At 39.0% G+C, this 21,963-nt stretch overlaps 2 protein-coding genes across 3 annotated transcripts in view; one reads left to right on the forward strand and one right to left on the reverse strand.

The window, feature by feature from the left end:
* Nucleotides 1–13,565, reverse strand: part of CHID1 (chitinase domain containing 1) — a 115,122-nt gene extending 101,557 nt beyond the window's left edge. For both annotated transcript variants that reach the window (XM_087716384.1, XM_014058559.2), the window contains exons 1-6: nt 13,472–13,565; nt 10,383–10,521; nt 7,051–7,200; nt 6,192–6,324; nt 2,188–2,232; nt 104–210 (exon numbers count right to left, since the gene is read on the reverse strand). In XM_087716384.1, the coding sequence (XP_087572510.1) occupies nt 104–210; nt 2,188–2,232; nt 6,192–6,324; nt 7,051–7,200; nt 10,383–10,493 (546 nt within the window). In that variant the 5' untranslated portion in view covers nt 10,494–10,521; nt 13,472–13,565. The remainder of the gene's footprint in view (nt 1–103; nt 211–2,187; nt 2,233–6,191; nt 6,325–7,050; nt 7,201–10,382; nt 10,522–13,471) is intronic.
* A 4,489-nt stretch (nt 13,566–18,054) lies between these two features.
* AP2A2 (adaptor related protein complex 2 subunit alpha 2) overlaps nt 18,055–21,963 on the forward strand; it is a 67,454-nt gene continuing 63,545 nt past the window's right edge. The window contains exon 1 of the mRNA XM_014058557.2: nt 18,055–18,247. Coding sequence (XP_013914032.2) covers nt 18,181–18,247 — 67 coding nt within the window. The 5' untranslated portion in view covers nt 18,055–18,180. The remainder of the gene's footprint in view (nt 18,248–21,963) is intronic.

The raw sequence follows: 21,963 nt of genomic DNA on the forward strand, positions 1-21,963 counted from the left end.
TGATAACTCTGTCTTCAAATAAAATCCGTGGGGCTAAACATAAAAAAGGGACAAAACATAACCATCATTTTTCTTCATAAAATTCTTCATAAAATGATTTTACCTTTGCTATTTGAATCATAGTATTAGAAAGCTCTTCTATCTCATCCTCACTGCCAAATACGCTTTCAAAATCGTGGTAAGACCAGTCTTCAAATAAAATCCGTGGGGCTAAACATAAAAAAGGGACAAAACATAACCATCATTTTTCTTCATAAAATTTTTAGTTTTTATAAGTATGATGAAACCTCCCCATTTACATTTAATATATTTGTATATTACTGTTCCTCTTGGGGAACCTAGGATGACAAGAAACCATATAAAACCATGGAAAATAAGACAAAACTGAAAGAATGATAACTATTCAGTAAGTAATTGTAAACCACCAGTACTATCAAAAGTAAAATACACAACAATTAACCTATGCATTAGGGAGAGAGGTTATCTGATTAATGACAGTAGAAAGAACAAGCAGATATTACACTGCCTCTGAAACCAGGTAAGAGAATCATCCCCACTTCCTAAAGACTCATAGGTGGAACTCAAATTATAGTTGAGTTGGCTGGTACTGGAGGAGATATGCTTTCAAATAGTTGGTTAAAAACTATTGTCAGTCTCTTTAATTGAGCTGAGGCAGCCACTGAGGGACTTAAAGACAGGTTATCTATTTTGTTATAGCAATAGCACTTAGACTTGTATATCGCTTTCAGTGGGGGGTTGCAGGCGGTACACCCCGGTACGGGAGTACCAGAGCCTGCCCGGAGCACTAGTACCATTCCGGTACGGTGCTCCGAAGGGCCCACCCGCCCGCCCGCACTCCTTACCAGCCTTTGGTGCTTCCACACCTGAGCAGCTCGAGCATCACGGAGGCTTCGGTGGAAGGTAAGACACATGCGCATGCTGTGCATGTGTGCGCACGCACCGCACACATTCATGTGGAGGACGCCAGACCTTGTTGCAGTTAGCGGTTGCAACGGGATCCGGAACCCATCACTGATCGTTTTACAGTGCTTTATAGCCCTCTCTAAGCTCAGCAAATTGTCCCCAACAATCTGGGTCCTCATCTTACCAACCTCAGAAGGATGAAAGGCTGAGTCAACCTTGGGTCTGGTGAGATTCGAACTGCCAAATTGCAGGCAGCCGGCTGTCAGCAGAAGCAGCCTGCAGCACTGCCTTCTAACCGCCACGCCAGCATCCACTCACCATGGTTATCAAAATAGTTTGGCTCTATAGATGTATTATAAACCAGTTGCTTCAACACCATCTGAGCTGAGGTGGCACAGTGGTTAGTGCAGTACTGCAGGCTACTTCAGCTGACAGCTAGCTGCAGTTCAGCAATTCAAATCTCACCGGCTCAAGGTTGACTCAGCCTTCCATCCTTCCGAGGAAGTAAAATGAGGACCCAGATTGTTGGGGGCAATAGGCTGACTCTGTAAACCACTTAGAGAGAGCTGTAAAAGCACTACGAAGTGGTATATAAGTCTAAGTGCTATTGCTACCTTAAAGTTGAGTCTCAGATAAAACTCATTTCAGTCACCTACTTGCGAGAATACATGGAACACCAAAGTTATGTCAGTCTATCCAAGCAGCCATTTTTCTTTTTCCTACAGTATCTCATCCCCAACATCATCATCTCTGCAAGCATTCCATATTCCAAATTAGTTAATAGTATCCCTGATAAGGATTCAGAACGTACTGCAGGATTTGTTTTGGATCTCCAGACTTTAACTTGCATTTTGCAATAATCAGAGATCTGTGTGATTGTATGGAATTCTGTATTGGGGACTAAACTGTTAGCCATCATAAATTTTGCTAAACAAGTGATTATAGGAACACAGGATTGTTGCAATAGCTCTTTAATTAACATAGTTTAGTTTACACATATTACACTTTCTTAGATTTGTTCCAGAAAGATTTACATAATTTTAATGTATAGGTAAGCCTTCAATTCTCAATAATAAGGATACAAAGGCAGCCTTCCTAGACCGTACTACAGACTAATCTAATTCAACATACTACTTTCCCTAGAGGTCAACCAAAGAGAGTGATCACTGAAAATATAACAGCAATTAAGTTTGGGAGGGAGGTAAATCCATTATGCTGCAAGGCTTCTAGAATTTGAATGGGAAAAGTTAATTAAAATTTTACCTATTTTGATGTTTTTGGCATTTCTCTTAACTTCTTTCATCCAACCTGTAAAAGATAACATACAAAGATTCATATATGGCTTATCACAAAGGAATACCTCAAAAGTAATTATGTAAGACTTTAAAGGACTTTATATGCTTTAGGCATATAAAAGAAAAAAAATTATGTTAACTTTGTATCTGTGGTCAAATATAACTTTTATAAGCACCACCCAAACTTTTATTGGCTTTGATCAATAAGAATAACCACAGTCACAATTTAACACATCTGAAAGGTACCAAATTAGAAGTGCTAGTAAGCTTACATAAATGCAAGGTGTTTATAACTTTTCTCTATTTTTCCCTATGCCTCCCAATATAAAATCTTACAAATTATTAAGGGTAGGGTAACACAGAGGAAGATAAATTTCATCTTCTGTACCCCAATTCTTTTGCTTTCAACTGGCATATTGCAGCTTCAAAACAACTCAGAGTAAACAGGTATGTAAATATAGGTATAATTAAGGTAAGTTATATCTGCAAAACAACATGTTTCAATTAGATACTAAGAATAATTTTGTCCTTGTGCCTTTAAATCAGTCTTGTCTCATGGCAACTGTCTGGACAGGTCCATGACGTTCTTCTGGCAATATTTTTGGAAGTAGTTTGTCACTGTCTTCTTCCCAAGGTTGAGTGACTGGCTCAAAGTCATCCAGCTGGCATCATGCCAGTAAGACTGGAACTCATAGTCTCCTAGTTTCTACTATATCAAGGTGGCTTTCTACAATACATTGATACAATGTATGTTGGGTGAGAACGAGACCCACATATTCAGAGTTCAAGCTAGCTACTTTATTTTTTTCTGCCTATAATACAGGAATCTGGCAGCCTATTCTTCAGAAGAATTACATAAGGCTCCCAGGAATTTGGGCAGGGGTGTCTGCCCTAGCCCTTTTGCAATTGTGCTAACTGCACTTGATACACTGCCAAACTGGGTGTTTCCCAACATCATACAGAGATTAGATTAGATTAATAGATGATAGATAGATAGATAGATAGATAGATAGATAGATAGATAGATAGATAGATAGATAGATAGATAGATAGATAGATAGATAGATTTTTCTCCTTTATTGACTTCTGCAGAAAGTTAGTCTTCAAAGTATCCAAGATAGGATTATTAGAGCCTGGTCATTTCTGCCTCAAACAAGAACTCTGAATTGATTTATTCTATGATTCATTTGTTTCTTTTCCTGAGTATCCATGGTATTCCTAAGAATATTTTTCAACACTGAACTACAAACATATTCTTGCTTCTTCAAAGTCTAATTTTCATAGCCATTACAATTTGCAACTTCCTGCTGTCTTGCCCACTGCCTTTGTAGGAAGCCAATGGGGAGGGTTGTAAATTGTAATTATGTGATCATAGGACACTATGACAGTTAGAGCTTCAAGAACCACTTGTTCAGCACTGTTGCAGGTATGAATAATCACTGAATGTGTGCTCATTACATTTTTTGAGAAATTGCATGAGTATCCATTTTTGTTGTTAAAAGATGCGTAGATTTTGTTTCCTTTTTATGTTTGGATTACTGCAGTGCGTTCATAATCATTTAAATAATGTTCATATCTCCTCTTGTGGCAGGTTAGATTATATTGGTAACGGAGTACTTTGTTAATGTGGGTTGTTTTTCGATAGATTTGTGTTTCTAATTCACTGTAATTTCTCCTGCTGATGAGCATATCCAGGAAAGAGAATGTATTGTTACTCTTCTTGTGTGAATTTTATTCCTTTGAACATGTTATCATTTCATTTGTCTTCTCTAGTTATTCCCTTTTTATTATGACAAAGGCATTGCCTACATACCGTATCCATACATTTGGTTGTATATGTGGGAGTGCTACAATTTATAAATGATGCATTATGGTTTCTCCTATGAGTCTTAAAAGTGGTGATCCCATGGTGTTTCTCTGATTTATTGGTATTTAAACTGAAAAGCAGGTAGGGAGGTTGGTATTCAAACTGAAAGCAGGTAGGGAGGCAGAGATTGATGAGATACATAATTCTGGGCATTTCAATCTTAGTGTATTTTGCTCGGTCAAATGTGTTGTGTAATACTGCTGCCATGGTTTCTTTTTCTAGTTCTGGATCTATGGACATGAAGAGTCCTGTGCCATTGACAACTTCATATTCTATTTTAAGGTCTTTGATTTTTATGGAGGCATTGTGTAGAGAGTTGATTTGGTCACCTCTGTGAGTGGGCCAAACTTTTTTGCACGTTTTTGATTTTTTTTTTTTTTTGTCTTGTAGTTTTTTGGGGTAAGTTCTTGATTTTTATTATGAGAACTTAGTCCATTTACATTTTCAGCTATCAGAGTGGCCACATATGCATACTATAGTTTCATGATGCTTCTTCCTTCAATTTCATGCTCATGTTCTTCCAATTCAGCCTCCCTCGTTATATATTCAGGACACACTGTAAATTGAATGTGAGTGCCAACCCTGAAGTGAACCTGGCTGAAGCCATCTTGAAGGCTTCTGGGTTGCCACTCAACGGTGGGAGGGGGAATAGTTAGACGAGGTTTTGTAGCCAAAACAAGGAAGTTTTCCTGTGAGAACCAAGGGCATTCTCACAGGTGGCTGGACAGAAGAGGAGCAAGTCACCAAGCAATTGGCCAGCACCTGGATTGGACAGTGTAACCAGTGACTTGGGGGAAAAGGGGAAACCTTTACTTTTAATCAGGTGAAAGCATGAAATTTCAGTCGGCTTTCACCAGTTGTGCCAATATGAAGTAGCCAATAAGCTATTCTTTGAGGATCCTGCCTCCCTCAGAGTTCTCTTTTCTATGGGTGCATTACTTGGAACACTGACAGTGAGAGAATATACCTTGTTTCACTGTACCTATTTTCAACCTAAAAGGTCAGTGTAAAAACAGTACTGTGGGTTTTGGAAGAATTTGAACAAGCAATAAAAATTATATAAAATACTGTGAAAATGAATGTGATCAACAAAATACACCATATCAGAAGAGGGAAAATTTGGAAAAGCATCCCAAATTGGCTTAACAGGACCATTCACTGAATGTTAAATTTCAGTGAAAAACAAAATGGAAAAATGGGAGTAAGGCAGAATTAATGGGTCCACTTAAGTATCTCATATGTACAATATAATGGGCCAAGGCTTAATCGGGTACCACCCTGAGCAAAAGCACTTTCAACAGGGAATCAAAATTGTCAGAGTTTGTTGCATAAATTCAAATCCTGAAGCACACACAGATAACTGATGCAGCTGGATTCACTAACTTCTTTATATACCTAAGAATAGATGAATAAATGTACAATACCAGCAGGTGGTTCTTCCAAGTAAACACAAGGCAGGAGAGTTACAGGCAAACACAAGCAGTTAGTTCATTTCAGCAGACAAGGCCAAACAGGCCGCTAGTTTACTTCACCCAGCAGCAGACTGGTTAAGTTTCTATTTCAATTCTCTGCACAGACTCAGATCTGTTTAAGCTCCCATTGGCTGACTTAGTTGCTATGCTTATTCATTGGCTGACCTTGTTCCCATGTCTCTCCCAGTCATGAATATTTTAACAAAAATACATAGTAATATTTCGTTATAGATGCCACTTCTATTTGTACCTTGAACACTGGGTCAAAACCTCCAGAGTTTGAAAACACAAGCACACATCATCTTCCCTCTTTAAGTACCTGATGAATGAGAATGTGGCTAGAAAGTTGACACAGATGTGCCAATCCTTCTTTTTAAGGTGACTTTGGTATAGATTTTATAACATTCTTAGCTGAAGTAAAAATGTGGGGCATTACATGGATTACATGTATTTTATATTGCATAGAACGTATCTGTTTATTATAAATTGGCTACATTTCCTTCCTACCAGCCATGAGAAAGACATATTTCCTGCCTAACTCAGCATGTTTTCACAATACAAGGTTAACACTGGGAAAGCCTGGCAGAAGCAGCATTAGATAACAGTCTCAGATAGAAGATAGAAAGCACAGACCTTGGTCAACGTCATGGAGCCCTGTCACCTGGAACTTCTCCTTTCCTCTTCTCTTCACCTGTAACCAGACTGGCGAAATTGTCGTAAATTTGTTTCTAAATATTTTAGCAATATCATAGCCATGGCTATTCCACTATAAAAGAAAAAGAAAAGGAACATACTATGGAAAAAAGATTTGTTACATTATTTACTATCTTTAAATATAAAGGTAAAGGTTCCCCCTTACACATATGTGCTAATTGTTCCCCATTCTAGGGGTGGTGCTCATCTCCGTTTTAAAGCCAAAGAGCCAAGGCTGTCCGAAAATGTCTCCGTGGTCATGTGGCCGGCATGACTAAATGCTGAAGGAGCACGGAACGCTGTTACCTTCCCACCAAGATGGACCCTATTTTTCTACTTGCATTTCTACATGCTTTCAAACTGCTAGGTTGGCAGAAGCTGGGACAAGTAACGGGAGCTCACTCTGTTATGCGGTAGTAGGGATTCAAACTGCTGAACTGACCTTTCTGATCGACAAACTTAGCATTTTAGCCACTGAGCCACCACATCCCATCTTTAAATATAAATTATACCAAAAGGACTAGATTAAGGTCCTCAATTCTAGTTTAAGTTTTATTTCTTGATTTACAAAAAGAAAATGCCTACCTGTTCACAAAGGAAACCTGTATTTTTACTCTGTTTAATTAATTAATATCCCACCTTTTTTTTTCTTTACAAGTAACTCAAGATGGCAAACATATCTAAGACATTTTCCTCCTCCCATTTTTCCCCACAACATCCACCTTGTGATGTGGGCTGGACTGAAAGAGACTGACTGGCCCAGAGTCACCTAGCTGATACACCTTCATTCCATACTTACAGGTGTAATGTAGCCCAAAGTTTCTCCCTTGAAGGAGTGTTCACGTCCTTTTGTAGCACAATAGCTTTTGTGTTCAAGGACAATGTCCTTTGCCAGTGGATCAGTAACTACCAGACCACGCTCCTGTACTGTTTGATTTGAATGACGAGTCTGTGAAAATAAAGTTATTGTAGAATTAATTTAAAGAAATTGCTAGCACACAATTCAAGGAAAAGTAGTAGTTTTAGGGTCCTTCAAAATTACAGAACCAAAATGTAAGAACAAAGTAGTGCACTTAGAAATATAAAGATAGAGTGAATATGGAAGAACCCCAAAAGTTGGGGGAGAGGGAAAATAAGTACAAATTGGGAAAATACTATTATACCACACTGATACATAAAAGAATACATTACAATTATAATGAGCATATTAAGGTTAGAAGTTGGAAGATAAAGACTATGTATATGTGATTGTATTATAATTGACCCAGTCATTACACTGGTTAAAGGAAAACTACAAATAAAACAAATAGAAAAAAGGAAAACACAGGGAAAGTGTTTGTCTTCACATCCTACTTACAAGCACAAGTTTGCTGCTACTGGAAACAGGTGGGATTAGCTGCTCATAATCATAAGCAAAAAAAGGGAATGGTACATTCCCCAGAAATGAAAGCAAAGTATTGCAGGGAAAATATGACCAAATTTAAATCCAGCATATCCTTGGCAACACTAGACCACATCCCAACTACACAGAAGCAGAGAGATCCAGCCTAGGGTGGATAATGATTTAGTTAACTCTCTTGTTTCTCATGGTCCCTACATTACCTCACATGCTGCCCTGGAGAAATCATAACTATCTGAAAAGTACAGGAAGAGTAGTGAAGATCTCCCTTTCCTTGTCAAATGTTGGGTAGATGAAATGTATATATAGTTCTTGCTGGAGAACTACATCATCAAGTAATTCTATTTCATCATTTTGATTTTTCTGAATTTTGTCTTCTACAACTTCCAATAAGAACTCAGAATATCTTCTTTCTCATTCAATCACATGCTTCTCTTCAATTGAGACTTGACAAAGTTTCCCCATAAGCACGTTTTTTAATGCACTATTCTCCACATCAGCATCATTTCCTCTTTTCACAACTGCTGGAAGCTGACAGAAATCACCACAGCAAATGGTTAAAATTCCCACAAAGGCCTTATTCTTGCCACACATATTGTCAAGTGTCAGGTCTATGGTTTCAAAACCCTTCTTTCCAATCATGAAACTTTCATCCTAGAGTCCTAGGCAATAAGCCTTGTATGTCAAAGCAAATTTACAGTATTGCAGGCTTCTTAGTGGTTTATTATTAGCATTTGTAGGCCGCCCTTTTCCCTGAGGGGACTCAGGGCGGCTCACAGAAAACCAGGGAAGGGGGAATACAACATTAAGATAACAACATATAATAAAATAATAAGCAACATACATTCATCATTCTTCAATATTATAGGGAGCATTTTCATTCACTTTGAGAAATATCTTGAATGTGTTGACCTACCACCAGGCATTAATGTTGCCACAATTCGGGATGATACTATAGCAATAACAATGTCTCCATCTCCCTTTATTTTAGCAAGGATCAAGTTGTTAACAAATATCTTTCCTATTCCTACTGGTGTATCAATGAAAATAAGATTGCTTTGCAAGCACTTAGACACATTGTTATATGTTGCTCCTTATTCATTATTTAATAAGGGCTCGTTGTGTAGTATAATTTTTGTTTGTTTGTCCCTGTTGTGTTGAAATTCATGCAGTAATTCCTGATGTTCATTATTCTGATTGCACCATACCGCTTGTTGATTTTAGCAAGTTATATTCTTCAAATGTTTTTCTGAATTTCTCAAAAGTTTTTTTTATTACAGAAAAGCTTTTTTCTGATGTCTCTTATTTATCATATTAGGACTTCTCTCAATTTAGAGGAAATCTTAAGACATTCAAGGTATCCTTGAACTGGTTCCTCAGTTGTGTACTATTGATTTAGATATTTGTAGACAGATCAAATTTCTCATTGCTCTAGGGATTCTTACTCTTTCAGCATCTTCCATAGTTTGCTGCTAGTAATCTTCAGCTTGCAATAGTCTACCAATCCTACCACCTACCAAAGAGACCATGGGTTTTAGTAAGGTACTTGAGGAACAACTGTCTCTTCAAGTTACCTGGCCAATCATTTGGCTGCTGATTCAAAAAGAGATGCTGCTCATAATATTCGCCAGTTTGAATTGCATGTCATTGTAATGAAAAACAAAGCTTTGCCACATACATCATGGCATCTTGTTCTATCACATATCCCCCTGCATTTTAATTAACTTTTAACATTGAATTTTAATCACCCTTGCCACTTTTTAAATTTTATGTGCAGTTTTTTATGTTTTAATATTTTATTTGTATACTGCCCAGAGTCCCTTTGTCGTTGCTTCTTTAAAAGCCACATAAGTCAATTCATTGCTGCTTGGAGGGGAGAGAAGTAAGAGATTGCGAGAGCGGCAGGGAAACTGTCACTGAATGTTCAGAATGAGCATCACAAGCCCACAGCAGTAGCCTGAACACAGCGGCAGCTTGAAGGAGCCACAACTTTACCAAATTTGATTCCAAGGGGAGTTATGGGACCTAGGTTTTTAACTCATTCTATATGTTAGCCCATTCAACATACCTTGGTTCAAAAACTGTTGCCCTATGATGCATCATTTTGCCCAATTAAAAATTATAGCAAGAGTTTTAGCATTATACAGAGAGATGGGAAGTCATGGGTTTAGTTGAGTCACCTAAATCAAGGGTACTAGGAAAGGGGCAGTCTACCTTGATTCAAATTCAGAAATGTCTATGCTACAGATCAGGATGCATGTTAGTACATTGATTGAATTAGTTAGATGCGTTTCATGAATAAGGCCACTGGATGTATAAAAAGAATTAGTTATACATGAATATATAAAAGAATACTAGTAAAATAATAATACATCCAAGGTATTTAAATAATAATTACCAGGAAAAAGGAATATTTTATAAACATTGTATTACTCATTTGTAACACGTATTTCCTCCACAACCATGCATACAAACTAGATGCTGTTACCAAATAGAAAACATTATTTTGCAATTAATTGAAAGTTTTATATTACCTAGGAGAGAGCTGCACTACAGAACTACCTAACTGGAAATCAAGATGATCATTGGGAAATTAACAGATTTCTGACAAGCACTCTCAGTTTATATTCAGAGAAAATACTCCTAGTTCAAAATACAACATTCGCACAGCATTTGATAAGAATCTTTGCTAATCAGAGATTAATGTCAGAAAATCAACCATGTTCTCCTACCTTTTCCTCCAGGGTTTTTGAGGAAGCTTTTTTCAAATCTGTCTTTGACAATGTAGCATCAACGAACTGAGAAGCCAAGGCAAAAACAAGACCAATGCAGATACATTTCATGGCAACTTTAGTTATTCGAGTCTAACGTCTATGGATGAAGAAGATAGAAACAGAAGTCTTATACACTGAAGAACAATCTAAAATCATTTGCAGAAACTATTGAAAAAGGTAAGGGGAAAATTTAAAAAAAACAGAGCCAGAATCAGTCCTTTCAAGAATACAATTCTAGGAGGATTTGCAGTGTTCTTCCAATATTCTGTAGCCTTTCCTCTGGCAATAGTTCAGATTACAAAGAAAGAGTACATACTTTATCTCAAAAAGCATGCATTAACTTTTTTTAATAGGCGCTTTAAGCATTTGTTAAACATTTCCTTGGTTTACTACAGTATCATCAAGAGTTTTCAGGATTGCCTTTTTTGCCTGCCTGTTTCTCCTAAATTCAAATACTTCTTTTCTGAAGAAACTTGGCAGCTTATTTGTACATTTGTAACATTAAATAAAATTTAAATTCAATAAACAGATGCCTAATTTGAACAAAGTATGTTTGATATAGAATGACTTTTGTATGGTATCCCCCAAAAACATTATTTATGCTTCCCTTGTTGCTACTTCAGTTTTTCTCTCCCTCTGCTTTAATATTTCTGGAAACTTTATATGGACCCACATTCTGTCCAAGTTTTCAGACTTCCCATTAATAAACTCTCAGAATAGTCACCATCATGGATCCCTTTAACTGCAAACATTATGTACCTTAGCCTTATTGTTGATTACAGCAAGTCAGAAGTGACTCAGATTATGAGTTTGTCCAATTTTGGGTAAAGCATGACATTAGAAATTTTAAAATGTGCTATACATCCTCTCTCTCTCTCTCTCTCTCTCTCTCTCTCTCTCTCTATATATATATATATATATATATATATATAGATAGATAGATAGAGAGAGAGAGAGAGAGAGAGAGAGAGAGAGAGAGAGAGAGAGAGACAGAGAGAGAGAGACAGAGACAGAGAGAGAGAGACAGAGAGAGAGAGACAGAGAGAGAGAGAGACAGAGAGAGAGAGAGACAGAGAGAGAGAGAGAGAGAGAGAGAGAGAGATGGATGAATTGGGAATTTTAAAATGTGCTATATATCCTCACATAGATGGATGGATGGATGGATGGATGGATGGATGGATGGATGGATGGATGGATGGATGGATGGATAGATAGATAGATAGATAGATAGGAGTAGGAAGATGGCCCAGAAGCTACACAATTCTTCTTGTCTCATCTTCAATGAATAGACAGAGGACACAACTTAAGATGCAATCTATCCTTTCCATTCAGTGTAGAAGGTTCAAGTAACAGCCCTTTATCAACTTTAAAACCCTTCCTCCTATAACACCGTTCAAAAGGAGGAATCCTAGATCTGTGGATCATGCTACTGAAAAAAAAGTTGTAGATCATCCTACTGATCTATAGTTCTTTCAGATCCTGGACATGTAGACAAATTAATAATAAATGTATTCTAGCTCTAGAACTATCATAGATTGTCACCCAGAGTTTAAAAGCAAGCAAACAAGCAAAAAAAATAAAAAAATCCTCAAAATGATCCAAGTGAATTTTGCAGAAGAGTTATAAAGATCTGTCTGCAAATGGAATAACAAATTAAAAATCTCTTGTCCACCCAGCTAGTAAGAGTGTGGTAGAGGTTACATTCTCTAGTGTCTTTAGCCATAGACTAACAGGCTTTGCTTCAATGACATCAAGAAGGAAGTTTTAAACATTTTTTAAACAAAATACATACCTTCTGGGAATTATTATTTTTTGCAAGCCTCAGTAGAGTAATTACCGTGGCATAAACTTTTATAGCTCTAAATCCACAAAGGCTGTATAGTTAAATCAATCTGTTATCTTTTAAAATCCATTACAACTAATGTTTCCGCTCTGACAGATTTACTCAAGTCAATTGTCTGGAAATTATAGGCTGTGTTGTGGAAGTCAGATAGCACCCAATAAAGGGCTGCAAACTTTAATTAATTGGATAAGGTTTTAGAAAACACTTTAATTTAAAAGGTGCCATCAAAACAATGAGTTTCCAAGCATCATCTTAATTGGGACCTTCCCTCTTTTGAAATATGGAGAGACACTTTAAAAACAGCGGAACTATTTTCAATGCAAAATCTGATCATGCTCACAGAAAATGATATTAATGTGAATATAGTGTGCAACAATGGGCACAACCCACTCTTTCATTTCTCACCCAATTTACTGGCCAACAGTTCTAATCAAATGATTTACATTATTCCATTCCTCATTATAACAATACCAGATGGGTAAATTATATTTTTACAACATTCTTCAAACTGATACCCAGCAATCCAATATGTAAAAGTCAAAATTAGGAGAAAACCTGGAAATACAAAGTAGAGTGATCCAAGAGGATTTTGCAGAATATTTATAAGGATTTATTTGACACTTGCTTTTCCATCTGTAAGAGAGGAATCCATTTCTATTCCTGTATACAAATTCCACAGAATCTGGATTTGTTACACTGGCACAACTCTTTTTAAGTAACATTTCAATGTTACCTTCCTCAAAAGCATTACCTTCAACTCACAAATCCCCCCCAACCCCCGGGGAACTCAATGGGATTCACTCAGTCATTATGAGATTAGTCGAAACCACCATTACTAGTCACTGGCTGCAACATACGAAGCCACAAACAAGCAAACCAGATTAAGAAGGGATCGCAAGGCAATTCTAGGAATGCGCCACTGAATCCTACTGCTGCTCTGCAAAATGACGCGCTTGGGAGATTGGCCACTTTAAGGGCAGAGTCCTCAACTTGTTTCCTCTAGAAACGGTGGCGTGTCCCGGCCCTGCTTATTACAACACTGGAAGCATAGACCTGGATAGGCAGCTAGCGCGTGGGAATCCCACCCGGGGAACAGGAAGAGGAATTTTGAAAGAGCTATGAGTAGAGGCTGACCCGTTACGTGCAGCTCGGCTCAACCCAAGCTTGCCAGCTTGCCTGCCTGTCTTTTCAAATCCCCTCCCACCTTTTCAAGCACTCGCATTCGCGCCCTTGATTTCCTTCTGTAAACCGGATCTGCCTCGACTCGGAAGTGAAGCAAAAACTTCAGAGGCAAGGAGCGCACGCCTTTTAAAGGAGCCGTCTCGTTGTCTTTTCGTGAGAAGCGTGACTTCATAATAAAGTGGCTGATAACGAAGGAGCTCTAGCGAGATGCCCCCGGGGTCATATGTTAAGATTCTTAATTCTTACTGGAGGCCTGCTTCGGAGACTGCCAGAGACTTACAACGGAGAAATTCATCAGCCTTCTAAATAGGCTTAAAGCAGGCTAAATATAGCAGGGTACTGTAATGCAAGGCAAAACAACAGCAACCTAAAAATAGCTACATGTTTGTGTGTCAATAAAAATATAAACAATAACAAAAATATAAACAGACTGTATAACAATCCCTAATTGGCCCAAACCGTTCATAAAAAAGGGATGAAAGAAACTGGTAGTGCAAAACGGACATTAATTCCATTAGCTGTATTCACTTACTCCAGGGGTAGTCAACCTTTTTATACCTACTACCGCCCATTTTTGTATCTCTGTTAGTAGTCAAATTTTCTAACCACCCACTGGTTCCACAGTAATGGTGATTTATAAAGTAGGGAAGTAACTTTACTTTATAAAATTTATAAAGCAGAGTTACAGCAAACCCTTACCACCCACCATGAAAGCTGGAACGCCCACTAGTGGGCGGTAGGGACCAGGTTGACTACCACTGACTTGCTCCATCAGTTAGGCAAATTAGCTCAATTTAATCAAAGCTTGGGCTATTGATCTGAGTTGCAAAAAGTTGGATAAGAACTAATTGGCAACAAGGAGTTACAGGAAGAGTTTTCTGTATTTGAAAAGAAAAATTCAAAGTCGTTTTGAATTTTCAAAAATGACTGAATGTTTGTCAAATACAGACAACTCTTACTGTAAATCTTTGTTATCTAATTCTCTACATTATTATGCTAAAGATTGCAAGGCTGCATCTAAGTCACAAAATTCTCTCTGACCTCGGAAGGATGTGCAAATGTAACAATCTGAGAGCCTAATTTTGAAATTTCTGCAAAGCTGTATAAAATTGATTGCAGTAAAGCTGAAATCCTATGCGTTCTTGCCTAGAAATTCGTGGAATTCAGTATCTTTTACCTCTGAGTAGACTCAAGCTAGCATTTGGGAGGAGTAAAACCAATGCAATGTTGCACTGAATGTGGCTGGGTCTGTGTAACCCTCTAGTCTAGATCTCATGAGTTATTTTTGCACCAGTTGCTAATCTACTATTTCTCAGACTGACCTACTTAGTATCATGTTTCTGTGAATAAAGTGAGGGGACAGCACCCTGATGCTTCCTTTAAAACTCAGGCTGTTATCACACTTTTTTCTTCTTCTCACAGAAAAATATGAATACTATTAGGAATTATTTTGGAAGTTTCTTATGACCAGTTCAACTATTGGATATAAATCTGTGGCTTTAATAGATTTCTAGGTTGACTTGCTGTAGTTTTAGTACTGTAGTTTTGTTTTTAAAACGTTCAAGGACAAATAACTTCCATTTCTGGGATGGGGGGAATCTGCAGTTCCATTTCTTCTTGTGGCAATAATTTTTTTCTTGTAAAGAGAAAGAGAAGTGGGTTTGCTATTGCTTCCGTGACCTGATCCTGCTCGGCTTCAGTTTCTAAGCCCAGCCACTGCTGATTGCCTGAAAGAAGGACTGACCTTTCTGAGCTTGTGCTGAGATGGATGTCCGAAGCAGGGAGAGACCATGTGTTGATTCCGCTGTCTTTTCAGATTTTTTCACAAGCTGTATTTTTTATTTACTCTGGTACTGCCCGCCCAAAGGAGATGGCCAGAGTGACTTTATGTGGATATTGCCTGCCTGAGAGGAGGAGGACAGGCTATTGTGATCTAATGGGAAGGCTAATGATTAAAGGGATGATGTAAAGAGTAGATATTGTGACCTCATGGTTACTCATATAACTAACAGCCCTGGTCCAGGGATATGCAAGTTTTTCCTACTTAATGACTATATTAATCTTCGAATGGTGGACTCCATACAAACTTGACTATGTAACGGGATTAAGAACGATCCATACTAGTGCTGAAGTAGAAAATGTATGTGAATTAAAGAACCAGTTTAGTGTAGTGGTTAAGGCCCGAGGCTATAAACCCGGAGACTTGAGGTTTTTTTTAAATTTAGTTTAGTTTACTTTATTGTCATTGCACCTCCTACATTGAAATAAAATGCCATCTTCAGTGTACATCATACATAAAAAGCTATACAAAATAAAACAAAAACACACATCCTTCACATTCTATACAATTGAATTGAAACCTCTGATACTACATTAATATTACTCTATACAGTAGAATTAGAGTTCTGATCCGAGGCATGAAAGTCAACTGGATGACTTTGGGCTAGTCACTCTCACAGCCCAACCCACCTCACAGGTCTGTTGTGGGGAAAATAGGAGGTGGAAGGATTATTATGTATGTTCGCTATTACTTATAAAGTAATAAAGGCAGGATAAAGATTTAATAATAACCTAGAGTTTGTCAAGGTCTTTTCCACTTACTCACAATATGAAATTGCTCACTAGCTTCACTTGTATAGAATATCTGCATCTACAGTCAACAGACCAATCTATGATTTAGACCCACACTTCTCCCACAAACGACCATCTAATCAGCATAGTGGAGAAGTTGACATTATTAGCCGTAAGCCAGCACAGCATTATAATACAATATCTATATTAACTAATGTGCCTGTTAAAATAAGAGGAATGTATCTTGAAAATTGGAATGGGCAAATAAAGTTGTTGAAAGAAATGTCCTTCTGGTTCAGCTCCATGTGGGGAAGAAGGCACTGGAGTCATGGAGGCTGCTTGGAAAGATGGTTTATTGTTGGACAAGGCCATATGGCTTGAGCCCTGACCAGAAAAGGTGATCACATGCTTCAATGTTGGTGAAGAAGAAGAGAGAAGGGCTGAGGAAGGGGTTTGCTAGGCTTTTTATACCCTGTTTAGTCCCACCTCTCTGTTTCCTGTTCCTGTGTAAGAAATGTATTCTGACTGGTTGTCAGACTCCCATGGTGCCATGCAGGGGGCTACTCTCTAGGCTGTGATGAGTTCTCAGTTGCCTTGTGGTCAGTTGAGTATATTATCATGCCTTTCTGTAGCTGCTGGTGAAGTCTTTATTATGTAAAGTGGGCTAGCCTGGCCATCTTAATGGCCCATTGACAAAGTGGGGGTGGGCAGAAAGCTACAGGCAACTATTCTGTCTTTTAAAACATGTTTCTTTCTTTTCACATCCAGAGAAATATTTTGCCTTTTCAATATTTCCTAGGATATTTCATTTTTCTGGGAGAGGGCTGGATGATAACTTCCCACAGTTCTCTATGCAATAAGTGTAACAAACATTGTGGAGAAGGTAGGATACCGTTTATGGAATTTTTGAATATTGATACTTATGGAAAACCCTGCTGTATTGTTCCAAAAATGCAGCTGTATAGAGAGAGAAGATTAAGGAAGGAGGGGTCCTTGGTGCTCTTTGAACTTGGTTGTTTTTTTACAGATATTCCCGTACTGACCATATTACCTAGTTTGGGTAATGAAACATCTGCAAGAAAACAAACAAGCTCAGAGAACATCAAGGACCCCATATTTCAACTCTTAAATTTGCAGGCCCATATTCACACTGTAAAAATACCTTTGGAAGAGCAGTATGTAATTTTAAGCTTACAGCACAAGTGAGTTTTCATATATATATGGGCTTGGAAGATAAACAAGATGCTACATTATGTTGCTATTAGTTTACTGTATAGTCTATTTTGATTTGATTGCAGTGAACCACATACACAATGTAATGTTTGAATAAAAGAAAATGATTTAACACACTGATTAATTTCAAAAGTTGTAACCAAGGTTCCTATATCCTATTTGACTTCTCATCTGTCCCATTTGCTACAATCAAGTCACATTTAGGTTTCTATTTTTTAAAATAATGGAACACCATCGTTTGTTTTTATTTTTTAAAATAATGGATCAGCATTGTGTGCTGCTTGAAAAAATCTAGCAGGGCTTACAAGCGTAACAGCTTTGACTGCAAAATAGGGATTTTATACCCTATATCGACAAAGCAGTAATAGGGCAAACTTTTGGATGCCTATTCAGAAATCTTTCATTGCGTCCAATCGGCTAAACTCACCAGGAGGATTGAAGATGGCAAACCAAATCGCATTTTAACGCTCAAGCGGATTTATTTCTCATTAGGGGCATGGCAGAGGCGGCGTTCGGCGCTCGATTCCCTCCGCCCAGCCTAGGAAAAATCAACACCTGTTCCTGCTCCCGCAGCAGGATGCGCGGTGTCTCAGGAGGTAGCCCCGGGCGCTCAAGTAGAGCCTGTTCCTTGGGGCTGAGGAGGGCCCTGCAGCTGTAGCTAGTGACGAGGAGCCTGTGGGGCCGCGGAGCGTCGCTCAGAGGCAGCCTCGCTCGGCCCAATCCCCGCCGCCACATCGCCTCCTCCGCACACGAGGTGGCGCCCCGAGGCGCTGCCTAGCGGCTCCGAGATCGGAAGGCGAAGGCGGAAAGGCGTCGCGCTTGCGCTCAGGCGGGGCGGCAAAGGCGGCTTCGGGAAGGCTAAAGGTCCTTCGCGCGGATCGCGGCAGCAGCAGTCTCGGCGGTGGGAGTCTCTGCTTCGGCGTAAAGATGCCGGCCGTGTCGAAGGGGGATGGGATGCGGGGCCTGGCCGTCTTCATCTCGGACATCAGGAACTGTAAGCGTGGCAGGGGCGGCGAGGGAAACTTGCCTCCGGCTAGGAGGGCTCGGCGGGGGCGTCGGGGCTGGCGGGCTTTTTCGGGTGGGGTTCTTTGGCTTCCCTGGGGACCCGTTCGTCTGCTTGTTTCTGCTGCGCGGCGGGTTTAGCGTCGCCCGATCCTTTTCCGCGAAGGCGGCTCCGGATCGCCTTGGGAAAGGGACCTCCGCGGGGAACGTCGGGCTGGGGTGGTTTCGAAGCGTAATGACAACGCGGCTCTCCTGGGAAGGCTCCTCTCCGCTCTCGCCACCGACGGCGTTTTGGGCTGGCAACGAGCCACCTTCTGCTGCCGGCGTCTCCTTCGCGGTGCCCGAGAAGGGGGGGGGGTGTCTCTCTGAAACTGCTTTGAGAAAGCTGATTGTAGTGATGCGAAGCCCCGCGAGCTGTGCTGTAGATGGGGCCGGAGAAGTCCCTATTAGCCTGCGCCAACGCAGCCTCTTCCTGACTGGGGTGGCTTTAAAGATACGGAATGTGCTTCCACCAACCCGGAAAATGGGCCTCAGTGAAAGGAAGATTAGCTCTTATCTTTTTGGATGCGGGGGAAATGGAAGCTCGGCACATATAGGAAAAGATTGCAGTGTGTGTAGCCTCGGGGGGAAAAATGAGGAGAGGGTCGTTGCTGATAGCCCGGCCTCAAAACTCTTCACTGCCAGAGGCAAGGCGGTGAAGGAGGCCCCATCTCAAATCAAGGTTTGTTGGTTAGCCCCCAGATAGAAAATTCCATAAATTCCTCTTCCCTGGTTTTAGAAATGGAGTGAAATAAAACAGCCAGGCATTTACTCCACTGTTTGAGGAGTACCTAAGGCTGTAAAGGAAGCAAGCTGCAGCAAAAATAAGTAGGACAAGAGTGTTCTGGTTTCCTTAGTCCAATTTCTCATCCTTTTTGGAAAAAAAATATATGTAACACCACCAGCATAAATCACTCTTGACAAAAATAATACGTTGAAAATCTTCTCCTAAATTGCCTACTAAGATTGATTCCGGTTTAGAAGAGTGTTTGTCTGTGCAGTGTCCCCACAGCAGACAAAAGTAGCTGTTTTTATCCATTTTCCAGCATATTTGTTTTCTAAACAACAAAGTCATTCAAGAGCAACAATAATAGGAACTGCACCTGTGTAATTGTATATATTTAGATGTCTGCTGGTACAATGGTATGGCTTCTATAGCTAAATCAGCCCACAGACCGAGGTTTAAGGAATTCTGTGCCGAGTAGCTGAAAGAATACTCCTAATCTTCTTTTGGCAGCAGGACCTCTCCTTCAGGAGACCTTTGAAAATCAAAACTGGAAAAGTTGGCCAAAAAGACCTCAGTGAATCAGCCAATATTCATTTTAAGAATTGTTTAAGGAATACTAATGGCTGTATTTATAGTTGTGCCTTGACACATGCTCTTGGTACTTCTAATAATCAGTAAATTGAGAATGCAGCTTTAGATCCCTTGGAAAAGTCTTCTGTGATTGATACCTTCCAATGTGTAAGAGACAATGTATGCAAAAATATCTTTCCATATATTTGGAGGGTCCTAAGTGTGAAGGGAAGATGGGCCTAGAAGGGACTTTTAGTAAAATGGTTGAGTAATCATTTGCTTGATATGCTTCCAAGAGCAGCAGTTTCTCCTTTAACATATGCCTCTGTTCTGCAGGAAAAAATAGGAAGTACCTTGGAAGTGGAATCTTTTTTTATTATAGAAGCCTGACTGGTTAAATGCTATCTTAAATATATCATTCTGTTGACAAGTTACACTTAGTTGGCTGCCTTTGAATGAAGATTGGTCTAGCCGTTAATTTGGTCTGTGGTTATTCAATATACTGAAATATATCTCTTTTTCTCTCCCTCCCTCCCTCTCCCCCCCTCTTCCTCCTCTCTACAAAAGAGCTATTGACAAGTGACTTTACTGTTATTCAACACTATGGTTATATTTTCAATATATACAACATATGAGATAACTAATATTCCAGCACAAAATAATGTAAAACATTTTTAAGTCTGTTAAAATCTTTTTAAAACTGCTTTGCCTAACTTGTTATATAACCATAGTGAGCTGTATCTCATTTACAATTGAATTTCTTGAAATATTTGAGAAATAATGTTTCTTTTAAATGAATCATTGTTTGAGGATGCACCTTACATTTTTATGGAAAGGGAGATGTTTGGACCTGTATAATCTTTTTTTTAAAATAATTGCAGTACATAATCTATACTATTTGCAAGAATACAGTGTAGTATTACTACTGCCCAGAGAGCTACAACAAATAGTAATTTATCAACAGTTGAGGTCCAAAAATAAACCAACTCAGAACCCCCAAAAGCCCCGAAAATCTTTTGCTTCCTTGCCTTTTTGGTAAATACACCTATGTTTAAACTAATTAGTTCCAAAGAATGCTTGTTTGTGATCTGGGAAGGCCGCCTGTGTAGGGAATGAACTTTGGAATCTTGTACTAGATATAACAGAATCACTGTGACAGTTGTCAGAAAGGTTAGAATTAACTTCTGTATAGCAACCTTTACCCCCCCAACACACACACACACACACACACACACACACACACACACACACACACATGTTGCCTTCCTGATGTATTGAAGTTATAGGATTTCATGGACAATGTTGTCTGGGGCTTGTTTACAGCCACAGTGGAAAGTTACATTATGGGCATTTTATGTTATATGGGCATTATATTCCCCAAAGCCATACAGTGTTCACCCCAAAACAAATAAGGTTGTGTATTAGTTTAGGCCAGTTGGTGTAGTGCGTAAAGCAACAGGCTAGCAAACAGGAGATCATGAGTTCTAATCCCACTTAAGGCATAAGTCACTTTCTCTTGGCCCTCGGAAGCAAGCAGTGGACATGAAAACCTCAGGAACTAACTAGTCCAGGTAGTCTCCAAGAATCAAAATAATTTAAAAGCACAATAGACAGCACTTAGAAAAATTGCACATTGAAAGAATTTCCATCTGTCAATTACAAAAGGAGATACTACTTGGATTCCCACATAGACTTTGCTGCAACATTATGACATCCTAGTTTCTAAGGAAGAACTTGATGCATATGAAGGCTGACGTCAGCTAAAAAACTGGCAGCTGTGATTTTACATTTTTGTCTCTAATAATAGTTCTACTTTTGTTGAACTTCTACATAAATGGTTGGTTAGTTAATTAAACTTGACTTTTCATTCTCCCAAGCTGATGAAGAAATCTGTATCATTATATTATATGCAGATAATGCAGTCTTTCTATTCAACTTCTCCATAAGTCTGAGAAGAATCACAGGAGTCCTGCAGAGAGATTCATTCATTCATGGCACAAAAACAGCCTTTCAATTGATCTCCTTCATTGGTTTGGAAATGGTTTCTCATACCTTTGAATGTGGGAAAAGCACATGACTCTTGTTTTGTTCAAAATGCTCAGAGCAATCCTTTATTTTTATTTTTTACAGTCAAAAGGGGTTGGTTGTAAACCAGCAACCTTCAGACTGTCAAAGCAAATATGCTAGTGGCAACATGATACTGAACTGGACAATTTTCCAAATTTTGAAGACAGCCTTCCCAAGGTTATCTTGTCTAAAGTTTTAAGAGGAAAATGTCAGGTCCCCAGTTTGTTTCACTCCTCCACCACCACCCCCATATTTAGAGACAACTAAATGCTAGAAAATTTATTTCTGCTTTTGTGCTGGCAAAT

Source organism: Thamnophis sirtalis, unplaced genomic scaffold (assembly GCF_051295495.1).
Source record: "Thamnophis sirtalis isolate CommonGarterSnake01/CBP01778 unplaced genomic scaffold, rThaSir2_p1.2 scaffold_1, whole genome shotgun sequence".
In the NCBI taxonomy this organism is placed as follows: domain Eukaryota; kingdom Metazoa; phylum Chordata; class Lepidosauria; order Squamata; family Natricidae; genus Thamnophis; species Thamnophis sirtalis.